The 19,292-nt window shown below is 40.5% G+C and overlaps 2 protein-coding genes across 3 annotated transcripts in view; one reads left to right on the forward strand and one right to left on the reverse strand.

Moving 5' to 3' along the window:
* Window positions 1-19,292, reverse strand: part of snphb (syntaphilin b) — a 1,167,912-nt gene that overhangs the window by 581,347 nt on the left and 567,273 nt on the right. The gene's annotated exons all lie outside the window — the stretch shown is intronic.
* LOC103384739 (plexin-A1-like) overlaps window positions 1-19,292 on the forward strand; it is a 97,580-nt gene that overhangs the window by 19,824 nt on the left and 58,464 nt on the right. The window contains 1 exon segment of the mRNA XM_025059117.1: window positions 11,328-11,528. Coding sequence (XP_024914885.1) covers window positions 11,328-11,528 — 201 coding nt within the window.

Here is a 19,292-nt window from a genome sequence, read left to right on the forward strand (position 1 = left end):
TCCCCCTCTGTGTCATTAGCAGCAAGTTGCCAACGTGATTGAATTCACACTACACTGAGTTTCTTCCCTAAGGTGTTTGTCATATGTCTCCAGGCTGGCTTCACTTCATATCTGATCAAAGTCATAACATCTATAAAATCACAAAACACACTTTCATCTGTGTGTGTGTGTGTTGGTAATCAGGCAACCACTCATATGCGATTCCCACCCTCCTAATGTAAACATACATCTTTGCCTTCACTTCCTGGTTAGGTAAATATACATAAATCAGCTCTATTGTTGCAGCAGATAAACAGAGAGGCACATTAGGGTCGACCAGGCAGAAAATTGCCAGAGTCAGAGAAACACTTGAGAAGACCATCAACAGAAATGTGTATAAACACAAACAAAAGGCGAACCCAAAAGCAGGAATAAACAAACAAACACAGAGACAAACACATTTGTTCTGCTCCAGTGAATTTGGCTGGTACCACACGCTTGGTTGACACTGGGCCCCATGGTTGTTCAAACCACTTCATTTCAATAAAAAAAAAAAAAAAAGAAAGAAAAACCACAAAATATTTAAAAAAGTAAAATAAAATTAGATTTGATTGAATTTTATGTATTTACTCATGGCTTTCTTCCTCCTTCTCCAGTGAAAGTCGAATCAGCACCATGGCCAGCTCCATCTGTGCTCATTGTGCCTTTATAAGCGATAACTTCTGAAAACAACATTGTTTCACGTAATATTTTCCTTCATAATTGTTTCCTATAAAACAAATAGGTGTAAAGTATAAGTGAGGCTGAGGGTGAGGGTGTAATTGTAAGGCAGCTTGAAGTAACATGTACTGTAGTACCTAAGGAAAGACACTTAAATGAGAAACTACAGTTTACTTCTACTCTTAACATGTTCTCCTGCTTTAAGACAAAAGGTCAGACAGTCAGATATGGTGACATCTATTGGTGACACTGCACTTCCTAACAGTTTCAGTGAACTATTGTACAGAGCTTACTTTTCTACTGCAGTGGATCTAACCTGAAGGAATCCAATCATGGCTTTTCTTTTTCTCAGTTTAATTGTGGTACTGTTTAAGCTCCTGATATCCATAACAGTTCTGCCCAGACTGGATCAATTTCCTCTTCCTGCTTCAGGAACAACTTGCACAGAGGGTTCAATATCTATGACAAATATTATGTGTGTATTGATTAAGGTCTGATAAGTTGATGAAGAGCAGGATGAAGTAAAGTCCTGAGAATCAGTGACATAACATCTTCAATGTAGGAGCAAGAGTTTTTTTTTCTGCATCAGCTGTTCTAAAACAGTTTGACACTGACCTTTTCAGAAAAAGAATTCTACAGCTTTTTCTTTTTTCTTTCTTTCATTCTTCTTTCCTTCTTTCTTTCTTTCCCAAATTCTCACCTAACTTACTTCTTACTATGCTTCCCTTTTCCTTTCTACCTTCATTTCTTTCCTTTTTTCTTCAATTCTTCCTTCCTTGCTTGCTTCTTTGCTTCCTTCATTCTTTTGTTCCTTTCCTTCCCTTCTCACCATTTCCTATTGTTTTCCTTCTTCCATTCCCTTCTTCCTACCTTCATTACTCCTTCTTACCTTGCTTTCTTCCTCCTTCCTTTCCTTTCTTCCATTTGTTACCATTTTCTTCTTTCATTCCCTTCTCCATACCTTCATTAAACCTTCTAACTTTGCGTCATTCATCTTTTCTTCCCATTCTTTTTAATTCCTACTTTCTTACCTTCCTCCCAACCCTCTCTCCCTGCTCTCCTCTTCCTTCCTCCTGTGCTTCCTCCCCTCCTTCTTATTTTCCCCCATCTCTCCATCTGACCTTACACAGTCCCATTTTTAATCTTCCTCTGTTTCCTTCCCTCTACTCCATACATCTTCTCTACCCCGTAAAGCTGACCTCCTTATAGAGTCGGTAAAATGCATGCAGAAGGTCCATGATGCATTGCTGCAGCACAGGGCATTGAGCCACTGCCTTTGTGTGGTAGCCTAGTGTCATTGATAATCATTAGCGGGCTGCACTGGGCTTCAGATGAACAGGAGGTGAATATAGATATGTGGATGTGGGCTTAATTAGAGGATGAATCATTATGAAGAGTGACTTGTTTAGATGCTCGTATGTTTCTGTCAGGAAACCTCGTTGCTAAGGCTAACACCAGCGCAGTTAGCCATGCAGCTGGGCGCCTAACATACATGCTCCCACTGTATCATGGCTCGGACCCTGCATTCATCTCCCCAGCCGTGAGCTTCCCTGTCACGATCCCTCACCCGGAGAGAGAGAGAATAGGGAGTGTGTGAACTTGGGGGAGAGCCCAAGTTCACACACTCCCTATTCCCTCAGCAGGTCAATTAGCAGGAGCCAGACACCTTACAGTTGACTCTTTCGGCTAAATGTGTCAGAAGATGCAGCTTTCTTTTTCTCTGTTGTGAGGATCCAGACACCAGCAGCCCCGGCTCGGAGACTTTAGGGCTGGTGCTGGCACAGAGCAAACCTCCACTCTCCTCCTCTGAGGTTTTTCTGGCTGGAGGAGGTGCAGCCTGCCACTAATAGACTCCACGCTCAGGCACTCATTCTCTGGCTCCCTACAATGTGTGTGTGTTTGCGTGCGCGTGCGTGTGTGTTAATTATTCAAAGTGAATTAAAGCTTAAAGATGTATCTCCAGATGCCTCTGATCGTTGGCATGTTTAATGGAGAGAGACAGATGAGATGAGGAGCGAAAGGTGGAGCATCCGCTATAAAACATGAGGGGAGGAGTGTGGCAGTGGCCTAGTTGTTACACAAGACTCAGTAAGAGTCAGTAAGAGCAAAACATGATACAACTCAATTAGAGCGTTTTCAGAAACAACGGCACACTTCTGTGAAATACGACTGGGAAATTCATATTTATTTCAGCAGGCAAAGAACATAGTATGAAAAAATGAAGTGAGAAATAAAATACAGATCATGATATAGATTTGCTACGATGTACAAACATTCAGTAGAAAAAAAAACTTTTGTTGTTAGGTTACTGAATTCCACTCATTCTGTAGCTCAGAACATCCCACCTGTTGTTCTGCTTCTGGGAGAAGAAAATCCATCAAACACAAACATTGATGAGAAGTAGAAAAGGATCGAAGAGCAAAACACACGGGTCGTGACTCCACCTCCTGCCTTTGTCTCTAAGACGTAAATTCAGTGACTCTCATTCGTCTGATGCTATCTGCTTTACTAACTCACTCGTGGGAGTTTAAAGACCTCACTATTGTTTGCTGAAGCAAATATTTAAATGTCACCACTGATTAGGTTGCAAAGAAACTATTTATTTTATCCAGTTCCACTTTAACCTTTATTATTTTCTATGTCACCACTGCTAAAAACAGAATGAAATTAAATTCTATTTTTGAATCGTATCTTCAACCCAATGCAGGTATAACTATCAACTCTCTCTCTCTCTCTCTCTCTCTCATTTCTCCACGAGCCCACTGGTGGCTTAACAAACCTCACTTCACTTGTTGCCCATGCGTCGCTCAGGCACAGGAGTAATAATATGTAGAAAATTAGTTTAGAAAGAGTTTTGACGATGCACCGCGTCTCAGAGGACAAATAAGACGCCGATCAACCTGCTAAATGATGCACTGAAGAGGAGCAGGAGGGAAATGAAGCTGCAGAGTCAATTTTCTTATGTTTATTCTTTCATGCTAACAGAGAGCTGGTGTCAGTGGAGAGAAGGAAGTTGGTTTTATAATCCTATAAATGCTTTAATACAAATAGAAATGTAATGTCTGAGTACTTCACACATTCAAGGTTCTAGTTCAAGGGGTACTTGATATGCATGGATTCCAATGTTGTGTAAACGCTGCGTGAATACTTAAAAATACTACTGCTATATTACTACAGTATATTAAAAAAACTGTTGACTTATTAAAATACAGACACAATTCAATATTTCTAACTGCAGCTTGAATTCTTAGTGTGACTGCAAGAAATTGTGAGTACTACTGAAAAAGTTTTTACAAAAGTATTAGTTAAAAACTACTTTACTAGATAAATATCCAACTAGCTCAAAAGTAGCAAAATTATTAGCCAAAATATATTACCTTTGGAACAGTGAGACCAAACAATCACCAAAAGATCATCAACTTCAACATAGACAAACCAAAAAATATACACATATATGTTAACAAAAATATTTAACACAATGAAATATGTGCAGTGGTGAGCTACACAAAGCTAATATTAATAATAATAAGTTAATATTGGACTTCCCTAGATAAGAGTACATGTATATTTCCTGAAATAAAAGGACACTGTTCCTTCATATGGGACTCTGGTAAATCCCCCATTTTCTCTAAGTGCCTTGTGTGTCCTTGTGTACCTTTTATACTATTAAACATCTTTGAAACCAAAAGTAAAGAACACATTTTAGGGTCACCTTCCAAAGGAATGATAAGAGTTTGATATTCAGCCGCTGCAGCTGTGTCACCTCTGACAGATCCACCAAACAGGAACTGACGGATCTGAAAGACTGCAGAAAAATGTTGCAGTCTCTTTGAAGGAAATTTCCATACTGTATGATTCACAGAGAGACTTTTGAGAACACATCTTCGTCTGGGAGAGGTTCAAGTCCTACCAGTTCAAAGTAGAATCATTCTGACACATGCACATAGGAATTCATGATTTATTTTCCCTCTAAGAGCATCCAAGTGCAAAGCTACAAAAGATACAGGATTTTGGTTTTTTTAATCTTCTAAATTTGAGTCTATTGATCAGTGGGGAAAATGATACAGTACGTACCAGCAGCAAGATGTCAAGTAGAACTCCTTTAAGAAAAGAAAAAAGAGAGATGACCTGTTGCGGTTACAGCTGTTAAATTATAAAATCAAAGTTATTTTCTTATTATTTTTAGATATTTTTATAACTTTATTTGGATACAATTTTGACAAACTACAATAACAACTTATCATGTTTGATACCGCAACTTGGAGTATCTGTTGATACCAATATCATGTCGCAGGCTGCCGTTGATGAGGTGATAGTATCCCTGTTTACAGCATGTCGCCCAAAGTTGAATTGCATTGAGCATCTGGACTTGTGTCGGCTCGGACTGAGCCAATCCTAACTTAAAATTTAACATTTACTCATTTTATAGTCTTAAGAATGTCAGGTCATTAATACAATTTTAATTACAATTGTGGATTCTGAGTGCCAAAACTGGAGCAGTTAAAGTCCGTCACCATCTACAGGTATCTACAGGTGGAAACTGCTGCTGAATGCACATCAGTTGAGGACTTAGGTGGTATTGAATTAGAGAGTACCATTTTTTAGTGATAAATATAAATCCATATAGACTAGAACATTGAACGATATAACATAATATATTGATATAATATTTGTTTTTGTTTTTTTTGGGGGGGGGGTTTGGGCCCTATCAGCCCTTGAAATTGTCATAACCCGGTCCTCCTCCAATGCGTATTTCTACATTCATTTAATCAGTACCTTACTTCTAATATATATTTAAATTATGTTCAGTTTATATGAGAGAGATACATTTTCATTGTGGCGAGATCTCTTTAACCCAGATGGTGTGGGCAGCCTTATTGTATGACAGCTATGACAGAAATCTGACCCAGTAGTGATTCTTTATCATTATTATTCTTTGCCCATAAGTGTTGAAATGCTTCACCCAAATACAGATTTGACTCTTTAATTTTTTTTTACCTCACAGTGACAACCAGTAGTTACCATGGAATGAGGTTTGTTCGTCTATTTATGGATTAGCATCTCCGCTCATGCTATATGTATGCGTTTTTCATCTGTATTTTTCCACGCACTTCGTCTCATATACCCCTGTGGTACAGAGCTGCCATGAGTGGGTGGACACTCCAAAGAGCTGCTTCTTCTGCTCACACGGTTCAAAGTGTCTTTTGTTTAACAAGAGATCTAACGGTGTGGTGTCGTGGGGTCCCTGCCTTCCCTCCACCTGAGACTAGGACTGATTTTCATTTGAGCAACATACATGAGATAAAAGTTAAAAAAAAGTTGTGAGGCATGAGGGATGAGGCACACATCTAGATAAAAAAAAAGTCTAGAGAAGAGAAGCTTTTAGAAAAGTTTCTGGCCCTAGTGATTTTTGCATGCAAAATTGCAACACATTTTTCCCTCCAGTATTCAATCTCTGGGATCTCTAAATTTCTGTTCTTGGTTCTCAAATAATTCATGAAAAAAATGAATGCATTAAGATGGAATAATATTCATAGATGTTATACCTTAAAAGACCTTCAAGCTGTAGTTAGAAGCAACTTTTTACTGTTGACCAAAATATTTTTTGTAATTTTTTCTTGCCAGCGCAGTAATAACAATAATTACATTTCATCACCTATCAGATCAGGGAGCCCAAGATCAGTGGTACATGTGCCGTAGATTGAGAACCACTGCTTTTAAGTGTCTACCAGGTCAAAGGTTAAAGGTTAAATTGGGTTTCAAGCCTTGGTTGTTGTTGTTTTTTCTGCTTTCAAGCTTAAGTCCTGGAAGCTGGGAAAACTAAAAGAACAGAGGACTGTATTGAGGAAATCCCTTCAAATTAACTTAATTTGATGTCATACTGTGTCACACAGAGGAGTAGATGTTCACACCCACACACACATACACACACAGACCATTTCAAAGAGTCCTATTGATCCACCAGCCGATGCTTATCTTCTACATCCTCCTCCTCAACCGTCCAGACCTGATATCATCTGAACAGACCCACAATCACACTTGGTCATCACAGATGATTCACCGGTCGATGCTTTTCTAATGGAAATCTGTGTGAAATAAAGGGCTAATCAGTGTCCTTTCCTTCTCCACGCAGCAGTTTTTTTTAACATCTTAGGATTACTAGTCTGAATATTAGTTGAACCGTTGGACCAGCATTCTTCAAAATACATTATTTAGGTGGACTATTGTAAATTATTATTTATATATAGAAATTAAATTCATTTGTAACCTCATATAATGCCTAGTATAAATGTGTTATAATAAAGTTTTATTGCCTTAAATCATAAAACTAAATGTTCTTTTGTAATTAAAAATGGTTTTCAGTTAGTTTATTATTTAAATCACATATGTTCAACATGTGGCTCCAGGGCCAACCCTGGCCAGTGTTCTGGGCGACCCCTTGTTTAAGTTCAAATATTTGGTGGTCAACATCACACAGCCTCTTTTCAGTCGAGTTCTTCGTCTCTGGGGACTATTTTACAGGGTCATTTTGGAAAGATGAGTTGGCAATAATCTAAGGTTTATGACTTTTATGACTTTTTTATAGCTGTTCTCAGCTCTGTTATACAGTAGCCATAGACAGAGTTAGTCATTCTTATAGGTGTATTGTGTTTACTTTTTAAAATTGTATCTTTGCTTATCTTTTTCTTTTCTTGATTTTTATTAATTACTTTTTTCACCCAACTTGCCCCCCCCAACATTTTGCCATCGATTGGCAGCATTGTTGCTACTGTATTGTTGCCAGACTGTATTTAAACTGTTTTTATGGAAATAATTTATTAACTCTGAATATATTATTTTATCAACTATTAATTTGAATAATACGGAACAGCAAAGTGTTGACTTCAGGCACCATAGAGACATGTCTCAGCATGTTACCATGGTAACTGTGTTGTCACTATGTTATTGGATTTCTTAGTTATATTTTGCAACTTGTGATTATTTCTTTTTTCTGTTTTGTGTCAGTCCCCCAACACATACCTTCATCAACTGGTATATTTTAGGTCTAAATAGTTATACTCTTAGACATCACAGAAGGAGTTCAAAAACCCTGCTCTATCAAAAACAAACGATTCAGTTCGTAATAAGTCGTATCGACTTAAAAATTGCCTCCATTTAAGTTGTCCTTGCAGCAGAAATGTTACGTCTAAAAACAGCCTTTCCCACTTATTTATGGTGCATTTCTGCCAACTCGTCCTCAGGCCCTCCAAACATGACAAAGTAGGTGAAACTGCAAGGTCTCTTTTGCAAATCAATCGCTCTGCCAGTGTTAGCAGCTGCTGCCGGGGCAAACGGAGGAAGTAGAATTCTGACTGACACAAAGCTGCTGCTGCTGATATTTTATTCCTCTGCAGCGACATTAACCAGGGACACAAGAGAAAGAGCGGTAAAGACACTGTTCAGACATCAGCATAGTGTGTATGGCTGACAAACTGTGAAGTGGGGAGCTCACACACACACACACACACACACACACACACATATACAGACAACACATCACAGAGACTCTGACAGCAGACACCTTTTGACTCACCTTTAATTTGAAGTTGAAAATCTTCATCACATGTTGAGCAATTAATGTGTGCATTTATTGATTTATCCATCCATTCATTTTTAATGGGCCACATATAAATACAGATGACAATTTTGCACCACATTCACACAAGCGGTTTATCAACGTGAAAACATCATGTTTCTTCTGTAAGACAACTACATAAGGAATGACCATCAGTAACCAGCAGGGCTTAAACCAGCGACCTTTTCGTTGTAAGGCAGGCCTGCTAACCACTAAACTTCCTGTGTGGGCTGTACAGTCTAATACTACTTATCCTACGCTTTTCTCAGCTAGCTTGTAGCCATATTTGAACTTTTACCTATTTATGGTTTTAAGTTTTTTACTAACTTCTGTCGTCTTTGTATTATTAGTATTTTATCACCTTTTTTGACTAATGTTAGGCAAAGGTCTTCACATTAACCTAGAGCTATTAAGTTATTAATAGCTATTAGATATTATATATATATACATACTGTATATACTGTATATATATATGTATGTATATATATTAGATAAATGCTAGGACTGCATGGCGTTCTTAGGAAATACTCTTTTTACATTTGTCTTTGTTTTGATGGAGCGGCGGTGTCCACTGGGACCACTCCCATGAACCATTGCACATCATTGTGTTATCCTCTGAGGCCTGTGTGTGCGCACACTTAGGTGTGTTAGAACTACGGCTCTGAGGCAATGACTGTATTTGTGTCTAAAAGAGAGACATTGCTCAAAAGATGACTCTCCCTCTCTCCCTTGGGAGATGGGGTCATCATATCTGGGCCGCGTTTGTATGTGAGCGGTGGTCGATGGGGTCCCCGCCCTTTCTTTCTGAAATGGTTCATTGAACTGTGACGCTAATCCGTGGGGACCCTCTCCACTGCGGTGACCCCCTTGACACAGCCATAGACAAACACACACAGACCCCTATCATCCATCATACTCGGAGGTTGTCAGTGCCTCGGTGAGATGGCCTCATGGGTGACCAGCCACCATCAGCCAATCAGAGCAGTGGCTGACATCAGAGTGTGGATGTGAGCCCTACATCCTAATGAATGTTTGTGGAAGAAGGAGCAACGTGTGACTATGGTTGTAAATGAAGTAAGTGTTGTCGATATCCCACCAATATATTGTCGCTGAATGACCATAGGCTCAACTACATACGACTTAATCAGGTGCACGAGAGGTCAGTCACTTTGTGAAGTGAAAGTGAACGTTAGCCCTGTTTCCACTGTCATTGAGGGGTTAGAGAGTTAGTGTGTTAAGGCAGTGAAGGATTTGGGTTTAGCAGCCTTGGCTAGCACAGATGAACTCTATGTGGATGCAGCATAACATTTAACTAATAGTGGTTTCAGAAGAGGCTACTGTTATGGTATCAGTGCTAAAGTGATACAATTCCATGTTGCCTGCTTCATACTGACAACAAACTTGCTTTAATATTTTACAATATGTCAGCTTTTTTTTTTCTAGAAAATCCATCACAAAAAGTTCTGCTTTGTACTGGTGTAAAACTGCTCTCAGACTGGAGGCTCCACTTGGACTTTAAATGACTTGTGAACGTCCATCCATTCCATGTCCTATTGCTGCTGCTGCTTAAACACAACTGTACTTTATAGCTCTCTGTAGTCCTGCACCAATGTAAAACATGTCATTTGGTACAAAATTAATAATAGTCAATGTTGTTGCTGGCCAATTGGAATGTTCATGTGGGCCGGATTTGGCCCCTCTGCCACAGATTGAATTTTTGTCTGTTTAATTTTCTATCTTTATCTTCTCAGAGTTGAAGCCTAAGTCAAATATTGACCTCTACAAAGGCTTACCTTTATACCTTTGATCAGAGTTTTCAGTCCTCTGGCCTCAGAGAGCTCCTGTGACCTGCAGAGAGCCAGAGGGAAAGTTGTTGTTTTTTTAACCTCCACTCCATGTTTGTGTGTAGTGTGTAAATGTTTATATATCTGCCTTGTGTATCCACTGCATTATGTGCAATTTGGGCATATGTATCTAAAGCAAACACAGTGTGAGTGTGTACGGCCCATCTGAGAGATAGTTTGGCTGGATATAAGTGGTGTGTATGACTCCCCTGTTGCAGCGCTCCACCCCTGCTTCGCTCTGTTGGGATCCTGACCTCTTACACTCTCATCCCCCACTTTAATAAACAAGTGTATGGCTCCCAGGACCTTCTCTCGCCTCCTCATCTCCTCCCTCCTGACTTTTTTTCTTGTGCTCCACCCCCCTCTCCCCCACCCCTGCACCTCTTTCTTATCTGAAGGTTTATGTCAGCTCACCCCTGGCTTACTCTGCAGTAAATTTTTAACTCAATGAGACAATTCCTGGTATCCAGCACTTTTTTTTTCTTCCATGCCAGCATCAGTTATCTCCACGGTTACCATCCAATTACACTCCGATTTTTTTTAATCTTAACTTCTGTCTTCTGTAAAAATTTGAGTTTTTATTGGTGGGGACATGAGCCTAAGGAAAAGAGACAAGTGAATAATTAAAGGTGTCTTACAGGTCTGAGGATGAAAAAGTGTTTAACCGCCGTCTTATCTGATGCAGACACTGCTGTAACACCTGCCACTAATAAATCAGTTCCAACAATTCTCCTGGTAACCTTCTCCAACCTTTGGAAGTTGGAAATGAAAACCGAGTGACGTTCTTCAGTTGATTCAGACTCTGACCTGGAGAGACACCATCAGGTGTTTGCGTCATGAATACAATGTTTTTTTGGGCTGCAACATTTTTGGGGGGCTTGCTAAATGCTGGCCTTATAACTTCTAGGTTGATAAACCCCCAGAACCTCTCATCCAGGATTTACCTACACTAGGTCTCTATTAATAAACTGACTTGTTAGCCCTGCGGTGCGTCCTTTGAGAGTGATTTATTTTTCTACTGTTAAAGACATCAGCATTCTTTTCTCTCTCTCTCTCTCGTGCATAATTTCAAAAATCCATCCAGCTATATCTGCCAGTCCACTGAGAGCTTCCTCGCTCTGCCTTTTTCCGCTCACATCTCACGTTCTCCTTCTCTTTCTCATTTCCAGGAGTGTCCTCAGATCCTTCCTTCCACCCAGATCTATATCCCTGCTGGAGTCATGAGGCCCATCACGCTGCTGGCTCAGAACCTGCCGCAGCCTCAGTCTGGCCAGAGGAACTACGAGTGCATTTTCAACATCCAAGGGAACACGCAGTATGTTCCGGCGCTGAGGTTCAACAGCAGCAGCATCCAGTGTCAGAAGACCACGGTAAGACCAGAGCACTGCTGCTGGAACACTAAGGAGTGACATCACCAATGTCAAATTGAAGTAATTAATATAATTGCTTAAATTGAACAAGGCGGCGTCTTTGAATCTGTCTGGAGCCTCTTGGTTTAGGACAGGGCTTGGTTTTAGGTACATAGTTGAGGCAGGAGCAGTGGTGTAACAGCCCTTTACTTAGATGTCGTTGACCCAAACAAGCTGGAATCTTCTCGTTTCAACTTTTCTATCTGCCTTTTAGCCCCTCAGTCAGACTATCTTCATTAATAGGGAACGGTATTTTCGGCAGTGTTAATTTCCCCCCAGTTCCAATCAGGCCATCAGACAGAGGGGGGGCTGTTTTAATGGCACCAATTATAACTTACTTAACGGCACGTTATTTATTTATTAATTTCTTGCTCGCTCTCGCTGTGATGCGTCACAGCCTTTAACAGACGGTGGGAGCCAGCGAGGGGCTGTGACAGAATCTGTCGCCCACATTTTTCTTTAGCTTGTCTCACATTCGTCAGATACTGCCTGTTTATCTAGCCTGTTTCTGCTGCTGCTGCTGGTCAGCCTGTTGTCCCTGGTCTCAGACAGAGTACGTTGCTGAGCTAAATCCATTTGATACATTTAAACTTCCCCCTGACACTGAGTTTAGATCAACAAAGAAGAAAGGTTGGGCTCCTGAACCAAATTCTGTGTCTGATATAGGAGGGTGACATGGAAATAGTTAAATGGTCCATGAGTGAAGTTGATTTGCATATTTCTAAAAGCAGCTCCTGGAGTTTTTTTGTGCTTAAGACGATGTTAATTGTGCCAATTAGTCTGATTTGCTATCAGATCTCTGTAAATCAGTTCTGCTGGCTTTCATTTTTAGAAGTTTATTTGATTAGCAGGTAACATTTTACCTCAGTGATCTGATGTCGTAGATGCATAACATTTGTGAAATAATTTGAGCAGATTTATTCAAATCTATTGTAGAAAATTTGATATAAATGACTTAGTTATAATAACCTCTTTACTTATTTCAGATTTTAACATTACACGGCCAGAACCCGTTAAAATAAACAAATATTTATTTTTCTTTACAGATACTGAGAAGGTAAATATATATATAAATTGACAAATATATTAGTTAAATCATCATCGCCTGCTTAGTATTAAAATAATTATCAAAAACATTGTCAATCTACGAGTTGCAACCAGGCGCTTACTGGCGCCTCCTCTGGCAACCTGTGTTGGTTGCAAAGACTGGCACTATATATTTTCCAATTATGGGAAATAGGGACTTTATTATTATTATTATTATTATTATTACTTTAGCAGTTACATGTTATTGTAGCACTGTCTAAAACATGTGTCTAGACCAGTAGATGTTGTTAAATCCCATGCCTTGTTCTTTTATTAATGAAAGATCTGCTTGTGCAGCTCTGCTGAAAACAAGTGCTCCACATTTTTTATTTTTCCTCCCCCTTGTTAAATTGTTAGGTAGTTTAGATTTTTTTTTTGTCTCCCAGAACAGCAGTGCAACAGTGATTGATGCACAAACACTCATTGTTCATCAACATTCTGGAGGAGAGTTTTGAAATACAAACAAAAATGTTTCATTTTTGTTTGTATTCTGCACACATTGCATATTCTATTCCCAGTGTTTTATTATGTGAAAAAGCAAGGAAATATATGGAAGGAATAGCTGATGCAGTTGTTAATGAAGCAAAGCCGTCTGTGTGTGTGTGTGTGTGTGTGTTCAAGCCTACATCATTCACACGTGTTGTAAGCGTGTAATCCTGTATCTCCCGTCCTCCTGTCCTCCTGTCAGGTGGGACTGTGATAGGTTCCAATTAAGGGAGCTGTAGATAAAATGATGATGAATTGCACTGGTGCAGGAGACCGATGGACACACAGTGTTACACACACGCACACACACAGTTTGGTGCACTACTGAAGAGAGAGAGAGCACAAAAGATGAAAAAACCCAAAGAGAGACGATAAGGGAATTTGACACAGACACTGACTGTGCAGCACAAAGTCTGATTAAGGATAAAAAAGAAGAAAAGAAGGAATTAGAAATAAAAAGTGGAGAACTGAGAAATATCAGTAGGCCTGGGATATTTAACACATTACACCAGAGAAAATAAATAAATGAATGAATGGGGTAGATACAGATGGAGTCAGAGAGAGTGATACCCAAAGACAAGGAAAGAAATGATCTGTGCAGAAATGAAAGTAAGACAAGATTAACAGAAGCAGCAAAGGGTGGAATCATGGCAGGCACATCAGGTATGGTGCCTATTCTGATCTCTAGTGTACAGTGATCTTGCGTCATGTTTTCTGAATGGCCAGTGATGTTTGGATTCTGTAGCAATGCTGCCACCTGCTTGATTTGTCTTCCATCTTGTTGTGGCATCAACAGAATAAAAATAACATAAGCGTTTTTTGCCAAATATGTATTTTGAGACTCCCTTCCAGTCTTCCTTTTTTAGATAACTAGGTGTGCACAGCTGAGTGTTTACAGTGTTTGAAGGCATCCAAAGTTGGGATGCATGTGTGAAAAGCAGATTTTGTCTGTCTCACAGAGTCCAGGCTCCATCTGGAAAACAATCTGCTGCTGTAGCTTTTTGACACTCATTGAACACATGCAGAGAAAGGCCAGGGCACGGAACTGAGCGTAGTACAAACGACAGGACAGCCATGCAGTATTATTAGGTGTTACTTCTGCAGTGCCAGAGACACCGTCATCACCAGTATTTCTGAATGGCAAATATAGCTGTGTCTGAAATGATGCCAAACCGAGACCAGGCAGACTTAGAAAAGTTTGCCAAGCTATTTCAGTAAAAGCAGAAATATTTGCAAAATATGTAAATACAGGTTCTAATATTAGGATTATTCACTCAGAGTCATGTAGCAGGAGTTAATGCTGAGGTTTAGCTTGATAAATGATCCATTAATGATTGAGTGACGAAACACTGTTACTATTGTCTTCTGTATTCTCAAGGCCAGTCAGTGTGTTGTGTTTCACAGCTGGCTTAGACAGCAACGCTAGAGTGTAATAAATCACATTGAAAATTAGCCAGCAGTAGATGTACACTCATCCATTCAATCTTACTGTCTCCCTGTGTATTATTTAGCCCATTGCAAATGCTGAAACATTGAACTTGCATACTCAAATACTCCAGGGACCCAAGTATGCATGGGTGCACAGTGGGATGTTCACAAAAAAATGTGATGTCGCTTTCACACACACAAATATGCACATGCACAAACGCACACAAACATGCAGAATTGCACAAATAAGGGATATACAAGCCGCGTGAAATGGATACCTACTGGTTTGTTTCACGGGCAAATACACACACATTCCCCAGGGGTTTAGAAACCCAACGTGCAGCCGACATATGGAGATTCTCCACATGATGCTCTTCCTAATCATGTGGAGCGTACGGAGACTGTATCATCAGCAACAACCAGCATCCTGCTTTACATGATTTATTGCTCTGACACTGGCTATCAAAGGCTGCGTGTGCGCATGCAAACACAAGCGTGTTGCTTCCTGCTGGAAGTCCATTAAGTAGTGCAATAAAAACGAAGAGGTTTTTTTGTGTGTGTGTATATTCCCAGCTTTCTAGTCGTGACTTTTACTAACTTCCACAAATGCTGCAACACTTATTGCATCCAGTATGTGCAGCATGCAGTGAACTACAAAGTCACTTGTCACTCATTTATTTATTTATTTGTCAGTGTGCATCGCAGTTTTAAAGCAGAGATCAAGCTTTAAAAATGTGTAAAAATTTTATTTTTTTTTATCTTGTGTTTGCATTTGTAAGGGTATTAAAACCCCTAAGATATAAATGAAAAATATATTTTTTCAAAATATTGTTTTGACGAAAAAAGTTTTATCTGAATCCTACTCAAGTCAGAAAGAATCATGGTGAAGAATGAATAAAACCAAAAAACATTTAGAGAACCTTGTGAAAAACTGAGGTGTGGCAGTGAAGTACACAAGGGTGGTGTATTACATGTCTGAGGAGAGCAGTGATGGCATAGAAGTGACAGATAAGGACGGGATCAGCATACATACATTAGGGTTGTCTCAAAGGTTTCATTGTTGTTTGCAGAGGTGGTGAAGTCTCAGTTAACCACAAATTTTGCAGATGAAATAAGGACGACACACACACACGCGCGCGCATCATCAAATATGGAACACAGCTGAGAGTGAAGTGAAAGGAACCAGAAATAATTAACACATTTGATCTGACAGTTTTTAAAGTCTTTTGTAGTTTTACCACTAGGGAATCTGTTTCCTGTGTGGAGAAGATTTTAGCAGATTTTAGCAAATACTCTGAACAACAGATGTTGGAGAAGGAGCTGCTGGGCACAAAGGAACACTGAGAGGATTCATGGACACACAGTGGGTAATATAAGAAACAAATACTGTAATATTGTACTGTATATGAATATTACGGCCAAGGCAATGGTTAATACGTTCAATTATTAAACACTAAGTTTTCATTAATAAATCCATATTATACTGAAGTGAATGAAACCGAATCTGGAGAATGGTATCTGTGTACATGTGTGTGTATTTTTAACACACAGACACACTATCCTTCAGTGTATCCTTCAACATGACTAATTACATGAGTGTGACCCACACATGGACGCGTACACATATGCACACGCCTCTTTTTTCTCTTCTTCTCCCACTCTTAGCAGCCAGCTGGCCTGTTTTGTTAACATTGGCAGTTTTTAGTTCACTCCCATATGAACACACACACCCATACTAACGCGTACACACTTTAGCCATATCTATTCATGCGGTCCGCTGAGACATGCGGTCCATGGAGACGATTCATGTAGCAGGAGAATAAACGAGTGCAGGAGCAGATAACAAATGAACTGTAGCCAGACTTGTGTGTTACTGTAATGAGGCCAGGGACGGCTTTGTGCTCACCTTGTACTTTTTTAACACCTCCTCCTCCCTCCCTCTACTCTTTTTCCCCTCTTGTCACCTCCCCTCTTTTTCCAATCCTCTCCACCCCCCCTTATGCCCTTCCTCCTCCTTTATCTCCTCCTCTTTTGAGCGCTGCTCTTCAGCACTGTCCTCTACTCCTCTTTTTACCCAGTGTGCTTTTTTCGTGCTTTTCAATCTCTCCTCTAACTATTTATGTCTTTCTCTTGTCATCCTTTATTGGCTCTCACTCCTGTTCCATTTTTCCCACCTTGCATCCTTCAGCCATCCAATTTGCCTCTCATCCTTTTCCGATACCAAACCTCTCCTCCTCCCCCCTCCCCCCTCCTTCACTCTCTCCTCTCCTCACCTCCTATCCCGACGGGACTACACTATAAGTTGGCTCAGGTAGATTAATTACATGCAGTGACATGAAGGAGTTGGCCAGAGGCTTCAGTAATGAGTCTGATTACTCATCTCCAGCAGCTTTGGGCACTCAGGGAAGGAAAGTCAGGCCAGCAGGCCAACAGAGAGGCCTCTCAGTTTGGGAAGTGCAACTTTCACCTTCCTGCTTCCACCAACGCAGATGTATTAAGAGCTGGGCTGCCGACAATTTAACATCAGAGCTGCCCTGAAAGTTAGTGACACGCTGAGGGTCAGCAGATGCTCATGTACCCAAAAGGTAGGACAGAGGACAAAGGTATCGTTTAGACAAACAGCTATCATCTGTTCATTTACTGTACACTGCATGTTTATAAAAGAGGCTCAAATCCAAGCATCTCAAATCTCCAATAGATCATGGCAAAAGCCAAGTAAAGGAGGAATCCTAAATGGCAGCCAGCAGAGTAACCCCAGAGAGGAATACCTGGGAGACAGAAATATAATTGCAGGCAGAAAATGTGGAAAACGTAACCCTGGATGATAAATCATAAAACAAAGGACGGATACAGTTCCTCATTAAGCCCTGGGAGAGATTTTCATTTTTTTTACCCAAGAAAGATGATGTTAGTTGAAATATTGAACTGTTTCTACTGTGTGAGTCAATGCTGGACAGAGGTGAAGCTGGGATGGATTTAATGCACTTTGATTGGGTATACAGTACAACTGAGGTCAATAGATCAGTAAAACTACTCTCACAAACTGTCTGTATTATTGATGGATAACGGTTTGTATTTATAGCATCAGTTTTTGCAAATTGCCCGAGTTTTTATTTTGTTTTGCTGTTAGCAAGCAGTTTAACCTCACCAATCTTTCTGGTCCGAGGTCCAAACAACTACATAGCTAAAACTTGCGGTTGCCAGGATCCCTTACATCACCAGTTTCCAAACGTTTTCGTCACTCTCCATGTTGAACAAGTGGGGAATTTCAAGCCCCATGGGCACTTGTGCCATCATCACTTGAACCTTGAAAAATGTCCTGCCCCACCAATCATGTCTCTGTTGCCCACCGGTGGGGCCCGCCCCACACTTTGAGAAGCACTGGCCTTACATGCTGCCTCCATATGTATTATGTATTTTGATCAAGGACACACTGGCATCTAGGTTAGAGCAGCTTTGGGTGGGAACATCCAACCTTGTGTTAGGTAGACCATGCACTGTGACCTACGGCTGCCTGTAGGGCAGCGCTGTAACTGGTGAGACACGAGAGTGATATGATTAATTATTACTATACAATTCTACTTACATTCGAGGTCCTGAGAGAGTGAATCCTACACACAGTGATTATGGCTGACTTCTGCTCAACCTGCCTAAAGCTCATCTTCTTCACCAAACGTGTCCCCCAGGAAACCAGTCAGACAGCAGTGGTGCTCGGGGTTGCCCTGGTGACACATAGGGTATTGTTGCCATGTCACGGTGTGGTTTGTGTTGGAGTTTTTAAATCATGTGACACCATGAATTAAGCATGATGTGGCGGGCAGCGCCTGACAGGAGAACAAGCTCAGCCAGTGTTTTTGGTGATGGCAAACAAGTTAAGAGTGTTAAAGTTTAATAAGGGCCACACCGCAGAGAGGGGAGGAGTGGGGGGTGGGGTGGGGGGGTAGCTGCCATAGACATCTAGAGGCAGTGGGACTTCATATTGATGCTAATAAAATCAACAACCCACCTCATGTGTGACAGATGTAAGGTCACACACAACTGGTGGGAGGGAAGAAGACCAATCAGCTGCCTCTTTGCGGTAAGACAGTGTTTTGGTTAAATCCCTCAGCTCTGGAGCTGCTGACCTCCCAGAATCCTGTGGTTTCAGTGGCCTGTACTCCTCTCAGTTTCTTTGTGTCCCAGGAGACATTTCGACTTCCCACAGTGGGCCTGTCTACAATGTATCCGTTCTGCGTTCTGTCCTCCGCTCTGCCAAAAGGCTGTCAGATTTTATCTCAAGTTCCACAATCTGTTCAAAGTTGAGGGTAACATGTTATATTTGAGGGCTAGAAATGCAGCTCAACTATGCCTCAGCCTGCCTGTGGTAGTTTCTGTGTGATCCATTTGAACTTTGAACTCCAACTTTGTCCCATCAGTACAAAGAACAGTCTGGTGTCGACTGTTTTGGTCTTACAAACCAAGCTTAACTGTGCTCATGTCAGACCTCAGATATGGTATTAAGCCACTAAGCTTAAATGGATAAATACTTTTCCACTCACTGAGCGTCTATGTGACTGCACATGCAGCTTATACTGGCACATTAAATGACGAGAAACCCTATCAAGACGTTTGTATTTGGTTTTCCTGTTTGCAAGAAAGCTCTATGATCTCCCTGGGTTCCCAGCAGTGGCTGAAGTCTAAAACTAACGGATCTAAAAAAAGAGACATATTTGATATGAGAGTTCT

This window comes from Cynoglossus semilaevis, chromosome 10 (genome assembly GCF_000523025.1).
Source record: "Cynoglossus semilaevis isolate Cse_v1.0 chromosome 10, Cse_v1.0, whole genome shotgun sequence".
Lineage (NCBI taxonomy): Eukaryota > Metazoa > Chordata > Actinopteri > Pleuronectiformes > Cynoglossidae > Cynoglossus > Cynoglossus semilaevis.